Source organism: Megalobrama amblycephala, unplaced genomic scaffold, assembly GCF_018812025.1.
Source record: "Megalobrama amblycephala isolate DHTTF-2021 unplaced genomic scaffold, ASM1881202v1 scaffold564, whole genome shotgun sequence".
Classification (NCBI taxonomy): domain Eukaryota; kingdom Metazoa; phylum Chordata; class Actinopteri; order Cypriniformes; family Xenocyprididae; genus Megalobrama; species Megalobrama amblycephala.
The window spans coordinates 19,954-44,373 of NW_025953474.1; the positions used below are offsets into that span (position 1 = coordinate 19,954).

The window sequence follows — 24,420 nt, forward strand, 5'->3', positions numbered from 1 at the left end:
AAGCAATATAAATCAAGTACAAAAGACAGTAAATCAGAACACTATAAAAGGAACATGAGAGGCTGTGAGGATGACAGAGCAAGAGCTGGAAACAAACATCAGTGAAGAATGAAAGCTTTAGTATGTATACTGCTGCTGTTGGAAACCTTTGTGTTTGTCGTCCAGCAGCAGGTAGATGGAGGACTCAGTGAGAATGAGATCAGTCAACAGATCAGCTCTGAGGACGGAAGACAGAATCCACCTCAAACAGACACTTTGAGAGCTGAAGCTTCAACTGACAGCCAACAATACTGTGATCTGGGCATCCCTGACATCCATGCAGCACTGAGAGAACTGACCGCCACCGTTACAGAGCAGAAAGAAAACATCAGAGCTTTAGAGACGCAACTGAGAGAACAACAGATATTTATCCTAGATGAGCTGAACAAGAAAAATGAAGGTACTTCGCAAAAACATTTACTCTTTTATCAATGATCCTCAAAGTAAAACACCAATGTAATACATTGTATAGTGTAAATGTTAGTGTAAAGTTGAGTGTATACTGTGTAAATTGTGTTATCTATTACAATAATCAGTGTAAATGTCATTTAACACAATCTTTATTCCTTCACAGAAATTTCAAATCTTACTCTGGGTCAAGTGGAGTTGAGAAAGGAAAATAGAGGTGAAAGTGTGCTTGAATGATGTTAAATTCAGTCTATTCATTCTCAGTGTAATACAGTAATATATCACAATATTGCTTATGTTTTTCAACAACAGACAGAGAAATAGCTTTTTCAGCTTCACTGCTGGAATCTGGTGGCCATGGATATATTGGTCCTTTTACCACTGACATCACATTAACGTACAGGAACGTCTTCTCAAACATAGGGAACGCCTACAACCCAATTACAGGTAATTATCAATGAAATGGAGTCATAAAACTCATTTTATAGTAATGAAAACCTTCTGCTCCATTCAGACCTCTCTGCAGTTGTGTAATGTGTGTAAGAGAATTAAACGATCTGCCATCTTTCAAAACTATTACAGTGTGTTTGGTAATTGAGAAATCCTACAGGAAACAGCTGATTCTGTGTCTCTTGTTATTTGATTTAGGTATTTTCACAGCCCCACTGAAAGGAGCGTACATGTTCAGAGTCTCTATAGTTGGTTATGGCCCAACTTCAGCAACTGCAGCCATTTATAAGAATGGAGAGAAGGTGGTTATGGCACATAATAATCAGCCTCAGAATTCATTACACTCCTCAAATGGAGTTGTGTTGATCCTGGAGGTTGGAGATGTTGTCTATGTGAGATTGTGGGCTGGCACAAGGATATATGATAATAACAATAACCACAACACTTTCAGTGGTTTCCTACTGTTTCCATTAAAATAACAGGAGCTTTGAAGGATGTGATTCTAATAATTCTGAACCTTCAGTGTATGATTTAAGATGAAAATCATGAAGAATCATTAACATATGAACCTGTATAAATAAAGACTAATGTGTGTTTGAAAATTATAATAAATTACTGTAGTCTGAGCTGTTTATACATGTAACTTTGTATAAAGACTTTCAGCACTAAAACAGAAAGGACCCATAAATATCACTTGACTGAAAAGTGATCTGTTAAAGTAGTAAACATAGAATGTTTAACAATACATTTTTAAAGGATTAGTTCACTTTTAAATGAAAATTGCCCCAAAATGTACTTACCCTGAAGCCATCCTAGGTGTATATGACTTTATTCCTTCTGATGAACACAATCGGATATATATTAATAAATATCCTGATGCATCCAAGCTTTATAATGGCAGTGAACAGGGTTCACGAGTATGAGCTGAAGAAAGTGCATGCATCCATCCTAAGCAAAATGTACTCCACACGGCTTACGAAGAAATTGTAAAACTTGCGCAGTTCAAATCACTTACGCTACGTCCTACGCCTTCCCTATTCAACTTACGGAAAATTATGCCAGTTCCATGGCATTTTCTTTTCCTCAAATTTTCATGAATATTTCCCCAACAATACTTGTGTCATGATGCCAGTCTGTGTTCCCCTGATTTTGTGTGGACTTGTTATTTCTGTTCTGCACCATGTTTTGTAGTCTTTCTTTTGTAGTTCTTTCTTGTTGATTAGTTCTGGGATCATTCCCAGGTATGTCTTGTTTGCCTATTTCCCCTCTAGTATTTAAACCCCAGTGTTTCTTGTTGAGTCTTGTCCTACATGACAGCACTAATGATATATTTTTCAATCAAATTTTGCAATTAAAATAACTTTTTATTTCAGAAATTTGCAAAACAATTGTGATGTTTTATTTATAATTAAGACAGCACATTTACCAGTTTATGTGTTGACATGTTTGATGACAATAGTCCTACATGACACAAAGGACAAACAAAATGCATAAATCTTGTTTAATTTTGTCTCTTACCAAATTCTGATATATTTTAACATTTAAAACAACATATGGACTTTTTCTTCAGGCGTGGAAAAGTGGTTGTTGAGTGTGATGAATGGGCAATATGACCCAAATCTATAGGCTAAGCAAACCACAGCAAAACAAATAGGTTCTGTTGTTACTTAACACTATGCATTTCTGTTTTCTGTACAAAATTGTACCATGATATGCAACTGCAATCATTTCTATCTCCGGACTGGGGAAATTTCTACTGTCCACTGATTAATTGATTATATGAAATGACTGTTTATGATTAAGTGAATCAAATGTCTGTTACTGCTTTTGTAAAGCATCCTTCAGCTTGGGAAAGGCGCTTTATACATGAAACATATTATTATTAAATACTTGCCTATTAGTAAAATTTATCAATTAAGTAATAAAGTAAACAGTCAGTAATAAAATTAGAACAAATAAAGTGACAATAGCATAAATAAATACAACATAAATATACAGACAGAATGTACCGGTTACGAACCATTAATAACCAAGTAAGTTCCCTTTCGATACTTCGCTCATACTGTGTATGGGGAATGAATACAGTAACGACGTGCCATGGGAGGGAATGGCTGAACCTAGGGCCTAGGGATAAGTAGGAAGGCAAAGCTGAACCGATGGGCTACGTAGAGGCCATCAAATCACCCTGAAAGGACCTGGGCGTGTAACGCCGGGACATCCAGGTTATAGAACCTGTCAAACGTGGACGGCGAGGACCAGACAGCCACCACACAGATGTCTTTAATGGAGACACCACTAGATTATCTCATCGACTGTTCAGCAGGCAGCCCAATGCATGGCTAGGAAATGCAGAATCTAGTTCCCTGTTCTCAGGGAACCATGATTACATACATAACCTGAGACGTTCCCTTTCGAAAGGGAACTCAATTCTGCGTTCGAAAACGCTATGGGAAACGATATACCCATGCCGCCGTGCTTGAGGGGAGTGCATGCCACAAATGGCTAGACAAACGTCAAAACTAGCAGCTTCAACTGAAGTGTCAGAACCACTCCCCCTACGGATCATACATAGGCTGTCAGTGACAGCATTCCCTATGGCCAACAGCCCAAGCTAAAAATCCTCAAAGAGGCCTTCCTCAGAAGGCCGCTCAAAGGCTTCTGGGACCAAACTTCTTTTCAGAGAAAGAGGGTACCTTTAAGGGAATGTGGCCAGGGGGCCCGAGGGAACCCTATCCAGTCACTTCTCAGGGGAACGTACTCGACCCTGATTGTCACCAGGGAGGCTGACCTGGTTTACTTTTACAGAAACCTACTCTTCAGAAAAGATATCCAGTAAGAGTGACTGCAAAGAGGCAGTAACCAACTCAGACCAGAGCGTAGAGACGGGCATCCCGGAGAGCAGGAATCAGCTTAGCGCTTTTTACCCCTACCAATGAGGGGAGTAACTTAGCGCGTGATTATTGCACTGAAGAGGCTGTGCACTCTAAAGGAACCCAACAAGGGGAGTACATTACCAGCCTGGGGATGATCCTCAATAGGGAGGCCTCAGAGAGGCCACTGACCAGCTTAGGGAGCTAAGCACTATGAAGGACAACCCTCAAACGAGGGGAGTACAGAGTTTAACCTAACAGATAAACCGTACCATAGGCACAGAATCATAGAGGCCCCAAAAGGGGCTTAAAGTGCGACCTGTGAAGGCCACATACCTAGAACAGCTTGCTTGCTGATAAGCAAGATTCCACAAACATGGAACTCGCCCAGAATGAACCTAGTTTAACTAGAAGATAAGACTGTAGAGTGCCCACATATTACAGTCTACCTCAACACTACAGACATTATGTGTTTAAGCAACACCCGCCTGACCTGCTGCCACATATAGAGCATTGGAGCTAGGGCTGGGCGATATATCGCATGCGATTGTCACGCGCATTTCGTCAGTAAAGCCGGTTCCCTGATTGCCGCTAAATCGCCATCATCTGCTTTCAAATGGAGTGGCATTTAATAGACAGAGCCGTAGATCACTGACAAGCGACGCAATATCGCGTTCATTATAGAAGGCGATTCATCTGCGATAATGAACGCGATATTGCGTCGCTTGTCAGTGATCTACGGCTCTGTCTATTAAATGCCACTCCATTAGGGAACCGGCTTTACTGACGAAATGCGCGTGACAATCGCATGCGATATATCGCCCAGCCCTAATTGGAGCCTACCTATATCACAAGATAGTTCCACTCATCTCGTCAGTAAGCAGCGAGAACGTGAACCCATACTCACTCCATCAGCATCAGCGAATTAAACTGCTGATGCTGATGAATGCGAGCTGAATACAGGTCCTTCCATGCCTTCTCAATCTTAGTATGAAGATCAAGACAGAATGGAAAGCTTAGGGTGGCTGGAGGATTATGGCAAAAAAGGAACTGTTCGACAAACCGTCCGTGAGCGGTTTCTTTCTAAACTGCTCCAATGGCAGCTGCAGTCTGCCAGAGGCACATTCCATAATCTCAAACAGCACTACATACACGGGGACAGGGTGGATTTGAGGATTCAGAAGGCTCACCATTTCATCCTCATCCTCAGGCTTCATCCTCATCAGCCATCTCCTGCTCTCTTGTTAGGCTTAGAACAAGAAGAGCAACTGCTACTGAATCTAACAATGTCATAGACAACACATCATCATAATCACACAGCTCTCTCCCGTCACCCATCGAAGGTCGCAGGGAATTTCACCCCTTAAACTGCCTGTACATGCTCTTTTGTTCTCATAAAAAATAGCATTATAAATTATGTATGTGATCAGATGTCAACACTATGGGATACGGATGCACACACTTCCTGAAGAAACATCAGGAAGGACGACAAACGTCAGACATAAATTGTCTTACCTTAATATTGGTTTGATATCGCTTCAAACAAACAGTCTCTGAAGACGAAAAAGATACTGGCTGGTTCTCTAGGCACTCCTAATATACTTCTGGGTCATGCTATGATGACGTCATAGGCTGTCGCCGGCCAATAGGATTGTCACGAGTTGATATTGTTTTCAGACACTGGTTCATGCGGAGGCGTTCCCCATAGCGTTTTCGAACGCAGAATTGAGTTCCCTTTCGAAAGGGAATTATTGTTAGAGGGCTATTGTATGGAGAACATGTAACGTTTTTAAATATACACTTCCCACCAAACTTTGCTGCTGAGCCTCTAACAAAAGCTTTTTTGGATTTGTTAGAGACTTGGATTTGTTAGTTAGGATTTAATAAAGGATAGAAATTAGAGAAAACAAACAATGTATACTGTCACAACAGCAAAGATCACAAACTCAGAACTCACGGCTCAAGATTGCAATATAACCGAGAACTGAAGAGTTCAAGAGTGAAGAGTCACAAAAGAACTGAGAGTTGGTGACAGTAATACAAAAAAATAAATCAATACAAAAAAGCAAATTAACCCAAGCAAAATGATGACCACAAAAGAAAACAAATATCCGGCCCACTGGACCAAACGTGTCGACGACCCAAAGCAGCAACGCGGCCCAGAGCACCGGTTGGAGAGAGAGAAAGTGCAATGCAATGCCTTAATGAGGATCCCTTATAGTTAGACGACGTGACACTCACAACCACACACACGCACTCACAACAAGTCATATAGTAGCTCCTTTAGTTGATGGGTTAACAGCTGGCACTCCGACCTGGCTATTGTGCTGCCCTGACGCACAGGTGGACACCCTGTAGACGCACCGCACTAAAACACACAATCACTACAGAAGGAAAAGAAAAATATATATTTTTAGGTAAGGGTCTGTAGGAGGCAGTTGAATTTTCAGCGTTTCTTGAATACAGATTGGTTGTCCAGCTGGTCGCTCTGTGAAAGGATGGTTGAAAACAACTTGATCAAGTTCTTCACTCAAGTAGGGCTTGACACTGCAAGGACTCCAGTTAAGTATGCAATAGATAGCAGGGCTGGGAGAATAAATCAAGATTCATCTTGATTCATGGATCAATTCTGAGATTTCCCGAATGCATTGCGATTCTCTCTTGAATCATTCTGAGCTCATTTTTAACAGCAGATGGCGCTCTTTGGCTGGTTTTTAACCACACACACAAATGCTGACAAAAAAGAGTGCTTGTGCATTTGGCTATGTATCAGACACCCTCTACCACTGTTTCCAGCTGACTAATCACTTCTCCTGAGTCTAGAAAAAGTGGTCAGACAGATGAAATATTCCTCTCCGTCCCTGGCTTTTTAATATAGCACGTGCAGCACACTTCAGCAAATAAACACAGTGTGTTCAGGGTCTGATCTGAAGCTTTTACTGCAGGCCTGTTTAACAGCCTGAATGTCATTTGTGCTTCTCCACGTGTCACAAATATACTTTCATTATTGTTTAACCACTAGGGCCTATATAGTTTATGGTGGTTTACACACCCTGACGGCACCTTTTATGAAGAAAAACAAATAAAAAACAATCTGACAACACAACAATTGAGACATTTCAGTCTAGTAGATGTCAATGTACACATTATCAAAAATGTAGATTCTTCCACTTTCCCATAACTTAAGAAGATATTCTTGAATGTGAATGAAAACCACACAATTATTAACTCAGTGTAAGACTGGAGGCTTGGGCTGCTATTTTGAACCAATAATAGAAACAAAAAGCAGTTGAGAGATGATATGTATAATTCCATTATTTATCAGACTCTGATATATATATATATATATATATATATATATATATATATATATATATATATTTATATTATTTTTTTTTTTTTACTGACAACAGTTACTGTCAATACTACTAAACTAAACCACTTAGTGATTTTGCACCATATGAATCTAAATAAACAGCAATGGCAAACAAAGCATAAAACACAAATAGGAAATAGATGTGCACAAACAAACAGTAGTATTACATACAGTGTAATTATAGACGACTCTGCATATGAATATTTATTTTAGATGCCTTTTTGCTACACAGATTTAACTAATTTATTCAATATAATGCAATGCTTACATTATTTATTTTTGTTGTTTCTAAGAATTGTCTTATACTGTATGGACACAGATGTACAGTAATTGTTAGTTAGGTATTTTTGTGACTACCCATGAGACGGAGGAGCAGAACTGGACTGCCAGCACACAATTGTGTGTGTGTGTGTGTGTGTGTGTGTTTATGTGTGTGTTCAAGGACACAAAGAACTGTGGTTCTACTCTTAGAACCTTAAAAGGAAATCAGCCATCTTGGTTGAGTTTATGTAAAGGCGGACCGCTTGCATCTGTAAGACCTTGAAAAGGATCTTAGGTCTTGGGAAAGTTACAACTTACATAAATCAAGAAGATTATAACCTAACTTCAGTGGTAAACAACAGGATTAGACTCGACTTACTTTATCTAACCTGAGAATAATAAATAACACGTTTAAAGGTGTTAAGATCAAAGTTCATACTGGGAAACAACAGCTCACATTATGATACCATAAAACGAGTTATTGTAAACTTTATCAAAAGTGCATAAATTCTAGGGCATTCTTTTATGGGAAAAGTTGTAAATCAGGTTAATAATTACATGTAATGTTTTTATACATGTCATTAAATTAAATTAATTTAACTTGACAAGTTTTGTGATGAATAATAGTGAGTTTTACACATATAGTCTGTTATCTTCAGTATATTTTGTGTGTAATTATACAGTAACAACAAGCGAAGAATTAAATTGATTTTGTCCTCAAATTACTGTTATGTATTTATTAATCCATGTTGTTAATCCAGTTCTGGGGGGGGGGGGTTGTTCTGTGTAAATTAACATCCAAATATCCAATCTTTCCTTTTTTTGTCACAACATAAAGCTTGTAAACCTTGTAACTGTTGTAAGATATTCACATGAATACCAGAGAGTGGAGTGACCATCTATATTAGAGGTCAGAAATATATCAGAGATCAGGATAATCACTGACACGTAACAATAACTAATGTATTTAATTTAAATAAAGCCACTCAAACTTGCATATGGACATACATTTTTGAGGTAATCATTCCTCATAGTCACACAGCCTGTTTTATTAAGTCAGGTTTTCTAAATACTACTAATAAGTGTAAAAAGATTTTATCCTGCTCTACTGTGCTGATCTATTTAAAAAATAAAAAGTAAGAGTTGAGTCAAAGTTATTTTCTCTTGAGATCAACATAGTGTCACAAATGTTTTGTGAGATAAACATAATCAAAGGGATGTTCCAGACTCAGTAGATGTTTAACAATTAACTTGAACTACTTATTTATCTGAAGCAATATAAATCAAGTCCAAAAGACAGTAAATCAGGACACTATAAAGGAACATGAGAGGCTGTGAGGATGACAGAGCAAGAGCTGGAAACAAACATCAGTGAAGAATGTCTGTCGTCCAGCAGCAGGTAGATGGAGGACTCAATGAGAATGAGATCAATCAACAGATCAGCTCTGAGGACAGGAAGACAGAATCCACCTCAAACAGACACTTTGAGAGCTGAAGCTTCAACTGACAGACAACAATACTGTGATCTGGGCATCCCTGACATCCATGCAGCACTGAGAGAACTGACCGCCACCGTTACAGAGCTGAAAGGAAACATCAGAGAACTGCGAGATGAGATGAACAAGAAAAATGAAGGTACTTCACCAAAACATTCACTCTTTTATCAATGATCCTCAAAGTAAAACACCAATGTAATACATTGTATAGTATAAATGTTAGTGTAAAGTTGAGTGTATACTGTGTAAATTGTGTTATCTATTACAATAATCAGTGTAAATGTCATTTAACAGAATCTTTATTCCTTCACAGAAATTTCAAATCTTACTCTGAGTCAAGAGGAGTTGAGAAAGGAAAATAGAGGTGAAAGTGTGCTTGAATGATGTTAAATTCAGTGTATTCATTCTCAGTGTAATACAGTAATATATCACAATATTGCTTATGTTTTTCAATAACAGACAGAGAAATAGCTTTTTCAGCTTCACTGATGGATTCTGGCCGTGGATTTATTGGTCCTTCTCTCAGTGAAATCACACTGATCTACAAGAACGTCTTCACAAACATAGGGAACGCCTACAACCCAATTACAGGTAATTATCAATGAAATGGAGTCATAAACTCAATTTATAGTAATGAAAACCTTCTGCTCCATTCAGACCTCTCTGAAGTTGTGTAATGTGGATAAGAGAATTAGGAGCTGTTTACACGACAACATTTTCAACAAAAAACAGTAAACTTTGAGTTTTGTGTTTTTGCCGTTCATTTACTATGGGGGTAGGATTGTAGCAAAATTTCAAATAAATAGATTAAGATCCACAAATAAATGTATAGATATTCACAAAAAATAATCACATCCACAAATTAATAGAATGAGATTCACAACTATATGTTAGGAGTTTCACAAAAAATAATTGAATTCACAAATAAATAAAATGAGATTTGCTAATAAAAAACATGTTCACAAATATGTTTTTATGTCACAGGCACAACTCTGCCTGCATTCATTTGTGAATCACCACCTGTACATTTGTGAACTGCTTTCTGTGCATTTGTGAATCTCCTCACACATTTGTGGATTCTGAAACAATTCTAGCATCAGGATCTCCAATAAATCCACAAATAGGTCGACTCCACCCACCGACTACTCAAGCCAATCAGATAACGACCACGTGGCGCTGACCAATTACAGCACACTTTCGCTACAACCAATCATGTTTTGCTTTACAATCAGGGCGGTCTCGTCCTGCATTGAGGGTTCTTAAACAATGTTACAGTAAAAAGAGGTTTAAAATGTATATTTCGTTAAACCATTAGACTGTGTCTCAAGCCAAGCCAAACTATTATATTTTATGTGCCATTTAAAAACGCTCTCTTATGGGAACAACAATGGATACAGATGCGTTATGGAAGCGTCACGTTATTAAAGATTGAACAGCCTATTATTAGCTAGTAACTTATCTAATCGGATAACCTTGTGATAAACATGCGAGTTTGTAAAATAGATTAAACTGTCATCACATAACAACAGCATTTCCCAGTTTATCAATCAAACATCAAACCAGCTATTAAACAGTAACAGGCCCTTAAATAATATTTTAAACGTTAGTTAAATGTTTTAGCGTTACCATTGTTTTTAGAGAAGATAGACTTTTTAAATGTGACAGTTTATTGCATTACATAGCCTAGATTATGCATTTCCTTTAAAAGTAAAATGTCCAGCAGTCAAACGATCACGAAAATATTTCAGATGAATCAGACTTAATATATATATATATATATATTATTGTAAAAGTTATTTAGAAAACGTTATTAAAAGTTTTTTTTTTTTTCCTTCAGCATTGCAACCTCGTCTTTATTTGCATTATCCAAATCCATAGCTGCAGTGATGCCGAGGCTCGTAGTGTTCGAGTGTTTATTTACTAAGTGACATCGCCAACTACTGGACTGGCAGCAGAATACAGTGTTTTAAAGTTGTTTCCATGGATCTGTGTGAACGGTGATCGTTTTGAAAATGTCATTGTTGGTACACGAAGAATGCAAAGAAAAAAACGTGTCTGTTTTTAGGACATCATTGTCGTGTAAACGTAGCCTGAAATGATTTACCGTCTTTCAAAACTATTACACAGTGTGTCTTTTAATTAATCAATCATACAGGAAATAGCTGATTCTGTATCTCTTGTTATTTGATTTAGGTGTTTTCACAGCCCCACTGAAAGGAGCGTACATGTTCAGAGTCTCTGTATTTGGTCGTAATGGAATTGCAGCAGGTGCCTCCATTTATAAGAATTTAGAGCGTATGGTTTTGGCATATGCTAATCAGCCTCAGAATGATTTAAACTCCTCAAATGGAGTTGTGTTGATCCTGGAGGTTGGAGATGTTGTCTATGTGAGACTTTGGCCTTTGGCGAAGATATTTGATAGCGAGGATAACCACAGCACTTTCAGTGGTTATCTACTGTTTCCATTAAGATAACAGGAGCTTTGAAGAATGTGATTCCAATAATTCTGAACCTTCAGTGTATGATTTAAGATGAAAATCATGAAGAATTGTTAACATATGAACCTGTATTAATGAGGACTAATGTGTGTTTGGAATTTGTAATAGATTATAAAATTCTGAGCTGTATATACATGTAAGTTTGTATAAAGAGTTTCAACACTGAGTCAGACAGGACCCATGAATATCACATGATTTAAAAGTAGGGCTTAGGGCTGACCGATATATCGCATGCGATTGTCACGCGCATTTCGTCAGTAAAGCCGGTTCCCTGATTACCGCTAAATCGCCATCACCTGCTTTCAAATGGAGCAGCATTTAATAGACAGAGCCGTAGATCACTGATAAGCTACGCAATATCGCGTTCATTTTCGCAGATGAATCGCCTTCGATAATGAACGTGATATTAGGTAGGGCTGTCACGATTCCTCAAATAAGTACAAGTATTCTCAATTGCAATTTACCTGTGTCGAGTAATGCAGAGTTAACACTGCACGATTTTCTGGGGGAGCATTATATCGCTGCTGTGTGCACATTGCATGATGGATCAGCGATGGGGTAACACATTGCATGACTTTACAATAGGAAGAATCATCAACACCTCTGTCTGGTCCACAAATTATGTTTTGAGCCATTGCACCAAATGGGCAACATTTCTGTCCCCAGGACATTGTATGTATAAATATGCCACTTTTAGGTATACCTGCTGTACATGGAAAATTTAAAGCAGTTTATTTCATTTGCATCTGTCTTTTATTGTATTTGTCCTTGTTTTTTCTGTGCTGATGTTATCATGCCTTCTGTAATAAAAAACATGATTTAAGGAAAACAATTCAAAATAAATGTTATTTACAAAGATGGATATGTGATATAGAGCAAGAATACAGAGAAATATTGCAACAAAATGTATATTTTTGTGCAAAAGATAAACAACTTAAGCTCATTCAAGAGCATTTATAGCAATGTCGTTTTACAAAATAATAATTAATAATTATAATCTTCACAAACAAATTTCTTGGTTAGTGAAGTACATACAATGTAAGTGAATGGGATCAAGGCCATAGAGTCAGTGTTGTAGGATGGTCATATTTAGGCATCAAGAGGTTGATGTTATAGCACATTTAAAAACGAGGAGAGTCAAACTCAAGGATGATGGGACTTTAATTTTCCCAATTAAGGCCAAAGGCAAAGCAAAAATCCATTTAAAGACATAACAAATGGCTAAACCTTTCTAAACAGAAAACAAAACTGACATGTGCGTCAAAAAAAAAAAAATATATAAACAAAAATAAACAACTTTCAAAATTACAATATACAAAATTGGCTTCTTACTAGCCAGTAACCAAGTCACTCAGGTGACCAAGACAAAGTATGTTTGCTTTTTGCAACACTAAACAGCCTTCTTAAAGCTGCAGTTCAGAACATTTTTGGTTAAAAAATGTCCAAAATCAATTTTTGAGCAAGTACATAACCAGCCAGTGTTCAAAACTAACTCATTATCTTAGCTCGATTCACAACAGTAAGCTTGTAATAATGTTTTATAATAAGAGCGATATGGTGGATTTCCATGGTAAATTTGAGCATGCAGCAGTTCGTCTGTGCGTCATTATGTCACGTCCGTAAACAGAAAGGAAGGAGTCCAGGCTAGTCAGTTTTATCATGTGAGATGCTTGTTGTAGCGGATCATTTATAGCCTGAAATAATTAAACTTTTCATTTTGATGGCAGATTGTAATCCAGAAAGATCCAAATGAAAATCATCAGTGACAACTGGAGATTCAGCCATAGACAAAAAGCAAAAGACTTTGAACTGTGGAGTGGCTACAGAAATTGAAATCTACAGGTAATACACTAATACACATAGTCACGCAATGCTGATGTTGTTAACATTAACAATTTGAGAACAATATAACAGTAATAATAATTTGCATGGTTTGACGTGATCCGAGCTAAGCGATCATTAGATTTAATCACCATTGTCAGCGCGATTTATTGTAGGCCTAATGCTTTTTTTCTCAGTTGGTCAGAACAAAAGTGGCAGAAATGTTACTTACTTGTTCAGATGATATTTTCCAATGAAAATTCTTATATTGGTCATACTTTCAAGATGTAGAATCTGTGATTCTGAAGTACAGTATCCACACCGGTGTTACGGATCAACTGGGGATAATGTCGACTTGGGACATGCGCGTGCACGCAGATAGTTTTACCTGACTTTCCAGCAGATGTTGGACAGTGCTAGATTTGTCACAGGGAATTTTCTACGGAGGAGATTTAAAGGCTTTCCACATTATTTGTGAATGTTTGTATTATTATTGGACTTTGTTGTTTCCCCTGTCGCTCTTCGATTGTATCAGACGCTGTTTAAGGGAGGTTTTAATGCATTTTCATGTCGCGTCTCACAGACCACGCCCAGATTATTTTGTTTACATTCGTTTCAATGGAGTTTGTTTCTGACAACAGTTTTGTAGGTGCATTAAATAAAATAGCTATTTAAGTTTCTTTAAAGCACTAGTGTATATGTTTTTATTATTATTGTTATTTTTGTTTTTAAATATTGATTAATTTGCCTCTTAATTTGAGCAGCAATATTTCTATGGTTTAAAAATAATGTCAAGCATTTTTAAAAAAATATTTTAAATATGCTATATATTTAAAGGTGCCCTAGAATTAAAAATTGAATTTATCTTGGCATAGTTAAATAACAAGAGTTCGGTACATGGAAAAGACATACAGTGAGTCTCAAACTCCATTGTTTCCTCCTTCTTATATAAATCTCATTTGTTTAAAAGACCTCAGAAGAACAGGCGAATCTCAACATAACACCGACTGTTACGTAACAGTCGGGATCATTAATATGTACGCCCCCAATATTTGCATATGCCAGCCCATGATCGAGGCATTAAACAAGGGCAGCCAGTATTAACGTCTGGATGTGCACAGCTGAATCATCAGACTAGGTAAGCAAGCAAGAACAACAGCGAAAAATGGCAGATGGAGCAATAATAACTGACATGATCCATGATATCATGATATTTTTAGTGATATTTGTGAATTGTCTTTCTAAATGTTTTGTTAGCATTTTGCTAATGTACTGTTAAATGTGGTTAAAGTTACTATCGTTTATTACTATATTCACTGAGCCGTCGCTATTTTCATTTTTAAACACTTGCATTCTGTATAATTCATAAACACAACTTCATTCGTTATAAATCTCTCCAACAGTGTGTAATGTTAGCTTTAGCCACGGAGCACAATCAAACTCATTCAGAATCAAATATAAACATCCAAATAAATACTATACGCAGCATGCATGATGAACATTTTGTAAAGATCCATTTGAGGGTTATATTAGCTGTGTGAACTTTGTTTATGCACTGTTTTATAGTCGCAAGCTCAGTGGGCGGGGATTTAAAGGGGCCGCAGCCTGAATCGGCGCATATTTAATAATGCCCCAAAACAGGCAGTTAAAAAAATTAATTAAAATAAATCTATGGGGTATTTTGAGCTGAAACTTCACAGACACATTCAGGGGACACCTTAGACTTATATTACATCTTGTGAAAAATCGTTCTAGGGCACCTTTAATTTCTGAATCAATTTAGTACGAGATACAAAAACAGAAGTAATCAGGATGGGTCAAATACTTTTTTCACAGCATTGTGTGATTGTATCACTGTATTCTCTTCTTGTCTTCACTGTAATCTTCACAATGAAAAAAAGAAAGAAAATTCAACACAATGAAAAAAAGAAAGGAGAGTTTGAGAAAACAGTTCAACACATCAAGGTGAGGAAACAGAATCAAGTAATTTTCAGCTGTAGGATCACTATTATGATCTGATATATTTAATATAATGGAGTCCAGGGTATTATTTCTGTAAATGACGAGCAGCGATCTGCTTCCGGATCCGTTATATGTCGTATCCGAGTTTTTCTCTGATATGAATGATGTGAAGTGTTGATGTGTGTCGATTGAGATGATTGAAGTGAATGTGATTTGATTTCAGTCTCAAGCTGAGCACACAGAGCGTCAGATTAAACAGCAGTTTAAGAGGCTTCGTCGGTTTCTCGGAGATGAAGAAGCAGCTACAATCACTGCACTGAGGGAGGAAGAGGAGCAGAAGAAGCAGAAGATGAAGAAGAAGCTGGAGGAGATGAACAGACACATCTCAGCTCTTTCACACACAATCAAAGACATGGAGGAGATGATGAAAGCCAATGACGTCTGCTTTCTGAAGGTCTGATTTCAGATCATTGGTTGATCATTGGTTCATTGATTGAGTTCTTGATGATAAATGGTGTGTTTGTTCTGCAGAAGTTTCCAGTCTCAAAGGAAAGGTGAGTGATCTGCTCCTGTCTCTGGTCTCTCTGGTTCTGATCCAAAGCCACTGCAGTTCTGACTCCTGAATGTTCTTCCAGAGTCCAGATCTCACAGCCGGATCCACAGATGCCTTCTGGAGCTTTGATTCAAGTGCCACGTTACTTGGGCAACCTGCAGTTCAGAGTCTGCAAGAAGATGCAGGACATCGTCCAATACAGTGAGTCTGACTGCAGAAGATCTGAGCTCAAACACACACACTGGAAATGATGGATATAAAGGAGTTATTTAATTGAGTCTGTTGGGTTTCTGTCTGTTTAAATTAGGATTTTTGTCAGTTGGAGTTTGAACAGTTCATCAATGAATGTCCATGGGATTTTTCAGAGTTTAGGAAAACTTAAAAAAGTCTGATCAGATATAGAAGATAAAGCAACAGTCAGAAGAACAGTCTGAAGGTCTGAGGCAGATGTTCAGAGTTACAATGAGAAAATTTAGTCTCATAAAAATAATAATAATAATTTCTCAAGACAACATAAGTTAAACAACAGACAGTAAGAATAAGCTATTGTAAATCAACACACAGACTATAAGAGCCAATGAAATGAAGATGATCAGATTCTGCTGAAGATCAGACACACACTTACAGTTTTTCTTCTACAGCAGAAATCTCAACAGATACTTTCCCAAAGTATCATTTTCTATTGAAGGGAAACACAAATCATACATTTATTGTTTGTAGTTGGTTGCATGCTGATGATAAAAATGAGTGTGAAAATAATAACAGCACTGACAGTGATTAGAGGAACATGTGTTTGATCAACAGGACGAGTGTCATAATTCATAATAATCTGTGTTGGTTCACTCTTGATCATTATATGAACATCAGAATAAAAGCATCTGTTGATTGTGTCTCATCAGCTCCTGTGATTCTGGATCCAAACACTGCAGATCCATTTCTCATCCTGTCTGATGATCTGACCAGTGTGAGAAACAATGGATACTATCAACCTGTTCCTGATAATCCAGAGAGATTTAACTATTCCTGTGTTCTGGGATCAGAGGGTTTTAACTCAGGAACACACCGCTGGGATGTGGATCTTAAAGAGTGTTCAGACTGGAAACTTGGAGTAACTACAGCATTAAACCAGAGGAAGGGAATGGGTTTCTATAAGACTGATGTCTGGAGTGTGGAGCATGGGTGTGTTGTTGAATCTGGTTTTCGTGTTGAACAGGATCTTGATCGTGTGAGAGTGTATCTGGACTATGACAGAGGAACGGTGTTGTTCTCTGATCCTGTAACTCACACACATCTACACACATTCATAACCACCTTCACTCACACACTCTTTCCATTCTTCTGTTGTTGTTTTAGTTCTTCCTCTCTGAGGATCTTTCCAGTCGATAATCGTTACACCTATAGGTCTGGATCTTCCTGCTTTCGTCATGTCTCCAATATTTAATCCAGATCACATGACGAAGAGTACTGTTCGTCTGAATATCATTCAATTGTATTTCATAGTAAATAAATGTATTTACGATCATTCCTATAGCACGTAAAGCAGCATTAGTCCTTAAAGGGAAGCTGGCGTTTTGAGTGGCATTTGTATATACTGCCATGCTAGTAACATGCCACTGCATTAGACATCTTGCAGCATTAAGAGGATAGTTCACTCAAAAATGAAAACTGACACTAATTACCTTCACGTCATTCCAAACCTGTAAGACTTTCATTCGTCTTTGAAACACAAAGATCTTTTTGATGAAATCTGAGAGCTTTTTGTCCCTCCATTGACAGCTACGCAACTACCACTTTGACGCTTCAAAAGTTCATAAATTGATTGTAAAACTAATATGAATTGAACCGTTCAATTACAATTATTGAATTTTAATGAATTGTTAACATGGTCTGAGTACTGTGAAAGTCTATGAAAAGTGAGTTTTAGATAAAAAATAATTAGGTATTGAGTATGATTAACATAGGGTGACCAGACGTCCCGTTTTTCCCGGGACAGTCCCGTATTTCAACTCAAATTTTAGTGTCCCGACTTATTATGAAAAAATCATGTTTTGTCCCGTATTTCATCGTTAATATATATATATATATATATATATATATATATATATATATATATATTTTTTTTTTTTTTTTTTTTTTTTTTTTTTTTTTTGCTGAGTGATAGCGTGAGTACTCTTCTCATACGGAATAACCTAATAAAACTAGCAAATCACCTCATAGTATATTTTAGAGAAAAAAAAAAAAATTCCATCCAATAAGAGAAGGCAGAAGGACAATTCCATCCAATCACAATTCCCTTAATCAACGTGCAGTTAGTGAAGGCGGAATCCGACGTCACAGTTAAGTGTACAGTATATGAGATGAGAGGACGGATAAGCTTGCCTCAGGTGCAAAGATGTCAAAGAAGCGTGCGTGTACATTTAACGACGATCTTCAAAAAGAGTTTAAATTTCTCAAAAGAGAGTCACTATCAGAGGCAAGTAAATTAAGATGCGACATTTGCGGGGCTCGCTTTTCCATTGCTCACGGAGGGCGAGCCGACATTACGCAGCATATGCACACAAAAAAGCACATGGATGCTGCTAAAAGTAAGTGTGCTACTCCAAGTGTCAGCGAATTTTTTGTGAAGCAAAGTTGCGAATCTGATAAAGTGCATGCAAGTGAAGGACTTTTTGCATATCATTCTGTTATTCATGGCCATAGTTTTCGGTCAGCTGACTGCACTGCAAAATTGATTAAGAAATTGTATGATCCAAAATTTTCTTCCGCTCGCACTAAATCTGAGGCTATAATATGACGTGTTTAGTGAGATGGGGAGCAAGTCACTCAACTTTGGAGTCTTATCTTTGGCTGTGGAGTTTGTTTTATGCCTGCCTGGTACATCTGCACCTGTGGAGCGTGTGTTCTCGTTAATGAATGCATCATGGACGGATGAAAAATCTCGACAGAATGTAACAACAATGAAGGCAATGCTTTTCGTACGAATTAATTTCGGACTGGACTGCTCCGCATTTTATGATAAACTCTTGAAAGACAAGCGCACGCTGGCAAAAATTGGTTCCAGTGAAAAATACAAAACAGCAACAGTGAATGATGCTGTTGCACCATCTTGTTCCCACTGATCTGCAATTTTATGTAAGTCTACATTTATTTTTTTACATAGCTAACAATAGTATTAAGTGTAAATACTTGTATGTGTGCAGTAGGTGTTGTGGGTCTGTGGGTTCTGTGTCTGTCCCGTATTCCACTCTGAGAAATCTGGTCACCCTAGATTAACAGTAATATAATTATATAAAGATACATGCTGAATAAGATATTACTGAACTTGCTTTGATACTTATGTCATTTTGATGTGTGTTTTTAACATTAACAAAGTTCAGGTTGATGTTCATTTATGGTTCATGTTTGATCATTTCACTTCCTATTTGGAATGAAATAAGAAGAAATTAAAAGATGGCCAATTTATTCGTTTGGTCATTTAGTTTAATAAAACGGAAAATTAGATTTTGGCTCAATTTGTAATTTTTGTGTTTGTGAATCACAAATCGGTTTATGGCTTTGATATTTCATTCGCACATGTGGGCGGTGCTGAAACGCCCCTTCATCTGATTGGTCGAACCGTGCCGTCTACGGCAGTCAGTGCAGTTTAATGAGATTTTGTCACCACGTGAATCACCACTCACTGACGTTTGAAGCAAAAAATATGTTGCTGGGCACATAATGATTGCTGCTTCGAAGCTTGCTTTAAAGTATGACACTTCAGATCACAAGCCATACAGGAGGATGCTGACATGAAGTTTAGTGTATAATTTATGCTTTTGTAGTAGGTTCTAACTGTGTTTCCACGTCAAATTCATAAATGCAATGCAAATAGCTGCGTCTCTCTGGATAAAAGTAAAATATTTTACTGTATACTGTATGGGCGACAAGGATTGGGTGTAAAAATAAATGATAAACATGACCATGATAATATCCATTACATTTCCCATTCGCATTTTAATAAAACACTAGGATTTTTAACAACATTATATTATTAAGTTTTAAATATTTTCTTATCGATAAATGAATAGTTGTAAGAATAAGGTGGGTATTAAATCTAGATTTCTCTCTCAACTAAATATCATGTGATATTTTGTCATCAAATGAGATATTTAAATGACTAATTTAATTGCACTGGGTGGATGAGAAATGCTGTTTGAGAGGAGTACAAATAAGCTAAAATACTTCTCCAGTGACTGCTGGACCCAGATAAATTATGAACAACAAATTCATTTGAAAAAAAAAAAAAAAAAAAAAAAGAAAAGAAAAAAAGGAAGAAGTAGCCTAAATTTACAGGAGCAGTTATCATGATTTTCCTGTGATAGAAAATAAAGTCACTTAAACTTGCATATGGATGTACATTTTGAGGTAATCATTCCTCATAGTCACACAGCCTGTTTTATTAAGTCAGGTTTTCTAAATACTACTAATAAGTGTAAAAAGATTTTATCCTGCTCTACTGTGCTGATCTATTTAAAAAATAAAAAGTAAGAGTTGAGTCAAAGTTATTTTCTCTTGAGATCAACATAGTGTCACAAATGTTTTGAACAGAGATAGACATAATCAAAGGGATGTTCCAGACTCAGTAGATGTTTAACAATTAACTTGAACTACTTATTTATCTGAAGCAATATAAATCAAGTCCAAAAGACAGTAAATCAGGACACTATAAAAGGAACATGAGAGGCTGTGAGGATGACAGAGCAAGAGCTGGAAACAAACATCAGTGAAGAATGTCTGTCGTCCAACAGCAGGTAGATGGAGGACTCAATGAGAATGAGATCAGTCAACAGATCAGCTCTGAGGACGGAAGACAGAATCCACCTCAAACAGACACTTTGAGAGCTGAAGCTTCAACTGACAGCCAACAATACTGTGATCTGGGCATCCCTGACATCCATGCAGCACTGAGAGAACTGACCGCCACCGTTACAGAGCAGAAAGAAAACATCAGAGAACTGACCGCCACCGTTACAGAGCAGAAAGAAAACATCAGAGAACTGACCGCCACCGTTACAGAGCAGAAAGAAAACATCAGAGAACTGACCGCCACCGTTACAGAGCAGAAAGAAATCAACAGAGAACTGAGAGATGAGATGAACAAGAAAAATGATGGTACAGTACCTCACCAAAACATTCACTCTTTTATCAATAATCCTCAAAGTAAAACACCAATGCAATACATTGTATTGTGTAAATGTTAGTGTAAAGTTGAGTGTATACTGTGTAAATTGTGTTATCTATTACAATAATCAGTGTAAATGTCATTTAACAGAATCTTTATTCCTTCACAGAAATTTCAAATCTTACTCTGGGTCAAGAGGAGTTGAGAAAGGAAAATAGAGGTGAAAGTGTGCTTGAATGATGTTAAATTCAGTGTATTCATTCTCAGTGTAATACAGTAATATATCACAATATTGCTTATGTTTTTCAATAACAGACAGAGAGATAGCTTTTTCAGCTGCACTGAGGGAATCTGGTGAAGGATATATTGGTCCTTTTAACACTCACATCACACTAACCTACAGGAACGTCTTCACAAACATAGGGAACGCCTACAACCCAATAACAGGTAATTATCAATGAAATGGAGTCATAAAACTCAGTTTATAGTAATGAAAACCTTCTGCTCCATTCAGACCTCTCTTCAGTTGTGTAATGTGTATAAGAGAATTAAATGATCTGCTGTCTTTCAGAAGTATTACACAGTATGGTTTGTAATTGAGAAATCATACAGGAAACGGCTGATTCTGTATCTCTTGTTATTTGATTTAGGTGTTTTCGCAGCCCCACTGAAAGGAGCGTACATGTTCAGAGTCTATGTACGTGGTGATGGCGGAACTGCAGCAACTGTATACATAAGTAAGAATGGAAAGCAGGTGCTTATGGCACATAGTGATCAGGCTCAGGGAACGTTAAACTCCTCAAATGGAGTTGTGTTGATCCTGGAGGTTGGAGATGTTGTCTATGTGAGACTTTGGTCTGGTAGGAGGTTATATGATAACGAGAATAACCACAACACTTTCAGTGGTTATCTACTGTTTCCCTTAAGATAACAGGAGCTTTGAAGAATGTGATTACAATAATTCTGAACCTTCAGCGTATGATATAAGATGAAAATCATGAAGAATTATTAACATATGAACCTGTATTAATGAGGACTAATGTGTCTTTGAAATTTGCAATAGATTATTGTTAAAAAGTCTGATCTGTCTATTCATGTAAGTTTGTATAAAGAGTTTCAACACTGAGACAGACAGGACCCATAAATATCACATGTGACTCAAAAGTGTTTTGTTGAAGTAATAAATCTAGAATGTTAAATAATACCTTTCTTAAGTGTAACTTGTTATTGATCCTTGTTTTTCTTGTTGATTAGTTCTGTGATCAGTTATGTCTTGTTTGCCTATTTTATGTTATTGTCTCGGGTGTTTGTGTTCATGTTTTTGATTTCATGTCTTTTATTTTGTAGTTTGTTTCATGTTGCTTGTTTGTGTCATGTTTCCCTTGCTCTTGTTCTCCCTTAGTCCATGTGTCATGTTCTGATTGGTTGTTCATGGTCATGTGTTTTCTGAGGTTATTCTGTCATTGGTTCTCTTGTTCCTTGTGTCACTTCCCCATTGGTTGTCCTAGTCATGTGTTCCATCAGTTCTTGTATTTATAGCCCTCATGTTCCATTGTTATCTTGTTTAGCTTTGTTTATGTAACCTGCTGTTGGTGAGTGTCAAGTCAAAAGTCAAGTCAAAAGTCAAGTCAAGTCAAAAGTCAAGTCAAAAGTCAAGTCAAAAGTCAAGTCAAAAGTCAAGTCAAAAGTCAAGTCAAAAGTCAAGTCAAAAGTCAAGTCAAAAGTCAAGTCAAAAGTCTGTTTTCATGTTCCGGTTCACGTTAGTATTTTGGATTTTTGTCAATAAACTACACTTGGGTTCTAAACTACGCTTGCCTCCAGTGGACTCCCTACGTTACAGTTATATTGCCTCTAATATTTGAACCCCAGTGTTTCTTGTGTTCTTTGTCGAGTCTTGTTCTACACGGATGTTATGTTTGGTGCATTCATTCTGTTCTCTGGTTCCTCAGTTCTTCATGTTGGATTTGTTATTATGTTTATACTTATATTAAACTCACTGCATTTGGATCCAGCTTTCCTTTGTTTTTGGATTCACCCCTTATAACAGCCTGCTTTGAAGCACTAATGATATCATATTTATCAATCAAATTTTTCAATCAAAATAAGTTTTATTCCAGAAATTTATTTGCAAAAGATTGATGATGTTTTATTTATCTTCAATACAGCACATTTACCAGTTTATGTATTATATTAGATGACAATAGTCACATTTGACAAAGGACAAACAAAATGCATAAATCATGTTTATTTTGGTCATTCCAAATTCTGATATATTTTAACTTTAAAACAACATATGGACATTTTCTTTAGACGTGGAAAGGGGGATGTTGAGTGCGATGAATGGGCAATATGACCAAAATCTATAAGCTAAGCAAACCACATCAAAACAAATACTTGCCTATTAGTAAAAAGTACCTAATTAATAAATAATCAAGTAAACAGTCAGTAATAAAATTGGAACAAAGAAAATGACAATAAGATAAATAAATACAACATATAGATAGAAACTGTGAAAGTTAGCATGAAATCAAAATTGACCCTGTTTACTTTGTAAGTGCATATTACTAGTCTTGTAGTGAACAATTAATCTGTGCAAGTTAATACACAGAAAAAAATAGTTTGTTGTGGTAATCTTTAATCAAAATCTGAAAAGTTGCTTACGGTCTGGAATGGTGTTCCTTCTCTGATGACGTCAGTTTGACGGCTTGGGTTGAAAACGCTTAAACCACTCCCCTCCAACCATTAGTCTGCTATGAGCGAGAGATGGAGAAGAGGAGCGCTAAAGTAAAACTCTGCCCTCTATTCAATATTCCGTTTCACTTCGAAATACTTCACAACACTGGAGAAAAGACGTTTGCAACTTCCGGTTCACGGGGACTTTAAGTTTAAATAGCTACTGTTTTTTTGTTGTTTGATTAACATTAACTACAGACAGCAGCGACTATATTAGGTTGCTTTCACTTTAAGACCTAGGGTGCTTCTCAATATCCCTCCTCGTTTCCTCTGTCCTCCATCCTATGACCCGGAAATTGATCGAACTCAGCCATCTTGAAGGACATCTCAATTCTCTAATTGCACTGAGGAGGTGAGGAAGCTTCCTGAGGAGTTATGAGTGAGGATACACAGGTGCTTTATTTTTTTTTTTTTTTAAATAACCAAACTTTAACAAGATACGGGTAGATCCCTCGAGCGCAGTTCGCAAGGAGCCCTTCTTTTGGCCACCTTTGGTTTTTTATTGCCAGCCACAGCGAGGTCATGTTTAGGGGGTCAGCCCTCCTCTTGGGCCGCCCCTGCCCCAACCTAGGCAGACGTTGTCAACCTGTTCCGACTTCTTCAGCAGTAGGTGTTGACTACTTCTGTTTCAGCCTCCCTTGCTAGTTGCTCGGCTCATGTTTGCCTCCCCTCTCATCAGGGTTGCTTCTGGTCAGGGGGGCCCGCCTTCTGCATTAGGCTAAGATAAAAGTAGCAGGCCCTGTGGCCTCCTCTCCTCTGTTAAGGTTGTTTCTTTACTCCATTGCTACAGAA

At 37.2% G+C, this 24,420-nt stretch overlaps 3 protein-coding genes across 4 annotated transcripts; all 3 read left to right on the forward strand.

The window, feature by feature from the left end:
* LOC125262040 lies at positions 1-11,445 on the forward strand. 2 transcript variants are annotated; one of them, XM_048180594.1, is made up of 4 exons: positions 1-439; positions 614-664; positions 760-894; positions 1,096-1,729. In XM_048180594.1, the coding sequence occupies exons 1-4, from the start codon at positions 109-111 to the stop codon at positions 1,374-1,376; spliced, it is 798 nt and encodes a 265-aa protein (XP_048036551.1). In that variant the 5' UTR covers positions 1-108; the 3' UTR covers positions 1,377-1,729. The 2 variants fall into 2 exon arrangements, with proteins under 2 accessions (XP_048036551.1, XP_048036552.1); XM_048180595.1 differs by lacking the exons at positions 760-894; positions 1,096-1,729 and adding exons at positions 9,360-9,491; positions 11,094-11,445 and having other exon boundaries at positions 19-439.
* Positions 117-22,902, forward strand: LOC125262041 (complement C1q-like protein 4). Its single transcript, XM_048180596.1, has 5 exons — positions 117-171; positions 20,525-20,885; positions 21,065-21,115; positions 21,211-21,342; positions 21,546-22,902. The coding sequence occupies exons 2-5, from the start codon at positions 20,867-20,869 to the stop codon at positions 21,824-21,826; spliced, it is 483 nt and encodes a 160-aa protein (XP_048036553.1). The 5' UTR covers positions 117-171; positions 20,525-20,866; the 3' UTR covers positions 21,827-22,902.
* Positions 14,874-17,501, forward strand: LOC125262039 (E3 ubiquitin-protein ligase TRIM35-like). The gene is made up of 5 exons (XM_048180593.1): positions 14,874-15,184; positions 15,405-15,635; positions 15,713-15,735; positions 15,817-15,935; positions 16,634-17,501. Exons 1-5 carry the CDS (start codon positions 15,032-15,034, stop codon positions 17,173-17,175), a joined length of 1,068 nt encoding a protein of 355 aa, XP_048036550.1. The 5' UTR covers positions 14,874-15,031; the 3' UTR covers positions 17,176-17,501.
* Positions 22,903-24,420: the final 1,518 nt, after the last annotated feature.

Bases quoted from the DNA above. Each gene is read 5' to 3' on its own strand.
- LOC125262039 (XM_048180593.1), top strand. From the start codon at position 15,032: ATGGGTCAAATACTTTTTTCACAGCATTGTGTGATTGTATCACTGTAT. The intron at 15,185-15,404 runs GTGAGGAAACAG...ATTTGATTTCAG, and splicing joins AAACAGTTCAACACATCAAG to TCTCAAGCTGAGCACACAGA. The intron at 15,636-15,712 runs GTCTGATTTCAG...TTTGTTCTGCAG, and splicing joins ATGACGTCTGCTTTCTGAAG to AAGTTTCCAGTCTCAAAGGA.
- LOC125262041 (XM_048180596.1), top strand. The intron at 21,116-21,210 runs GTGAAAGTGTGC...TTTCAATAACAG, and splicing joins GTTGAGAAAGGAAAATAGAG to ACAGAGAGATAGCTTTTTCA. The intron at 21,343-21,545 runs GTAATTATCAAT...TATTTGATTTAG, and splicing joins CGCCTACAACCCAATAACAG to GTGTTTTCGCAGCCCCACTG.
- LOC125262040 (XM_048180594.1), top strand. From the start codon at position 109: ATGAAAGCTTTAGTATGTATACTGCTGCTGTTGGAAACCTTTGTGTTT. The intron at 440-613 runs GTACTTCGCAAA...ATTCCTTCACAG, and splicing joins GCTGAACAAGAAAAATGAAG to AAATTTCAAATCTTACTCTG. The intron at 895-1,095 runs GTAATTATCAAT...TATTTGATTTAG, and splicing joins CGCCTACAACCCAATTACAG to GTATTTTCACAGCCCCACTG.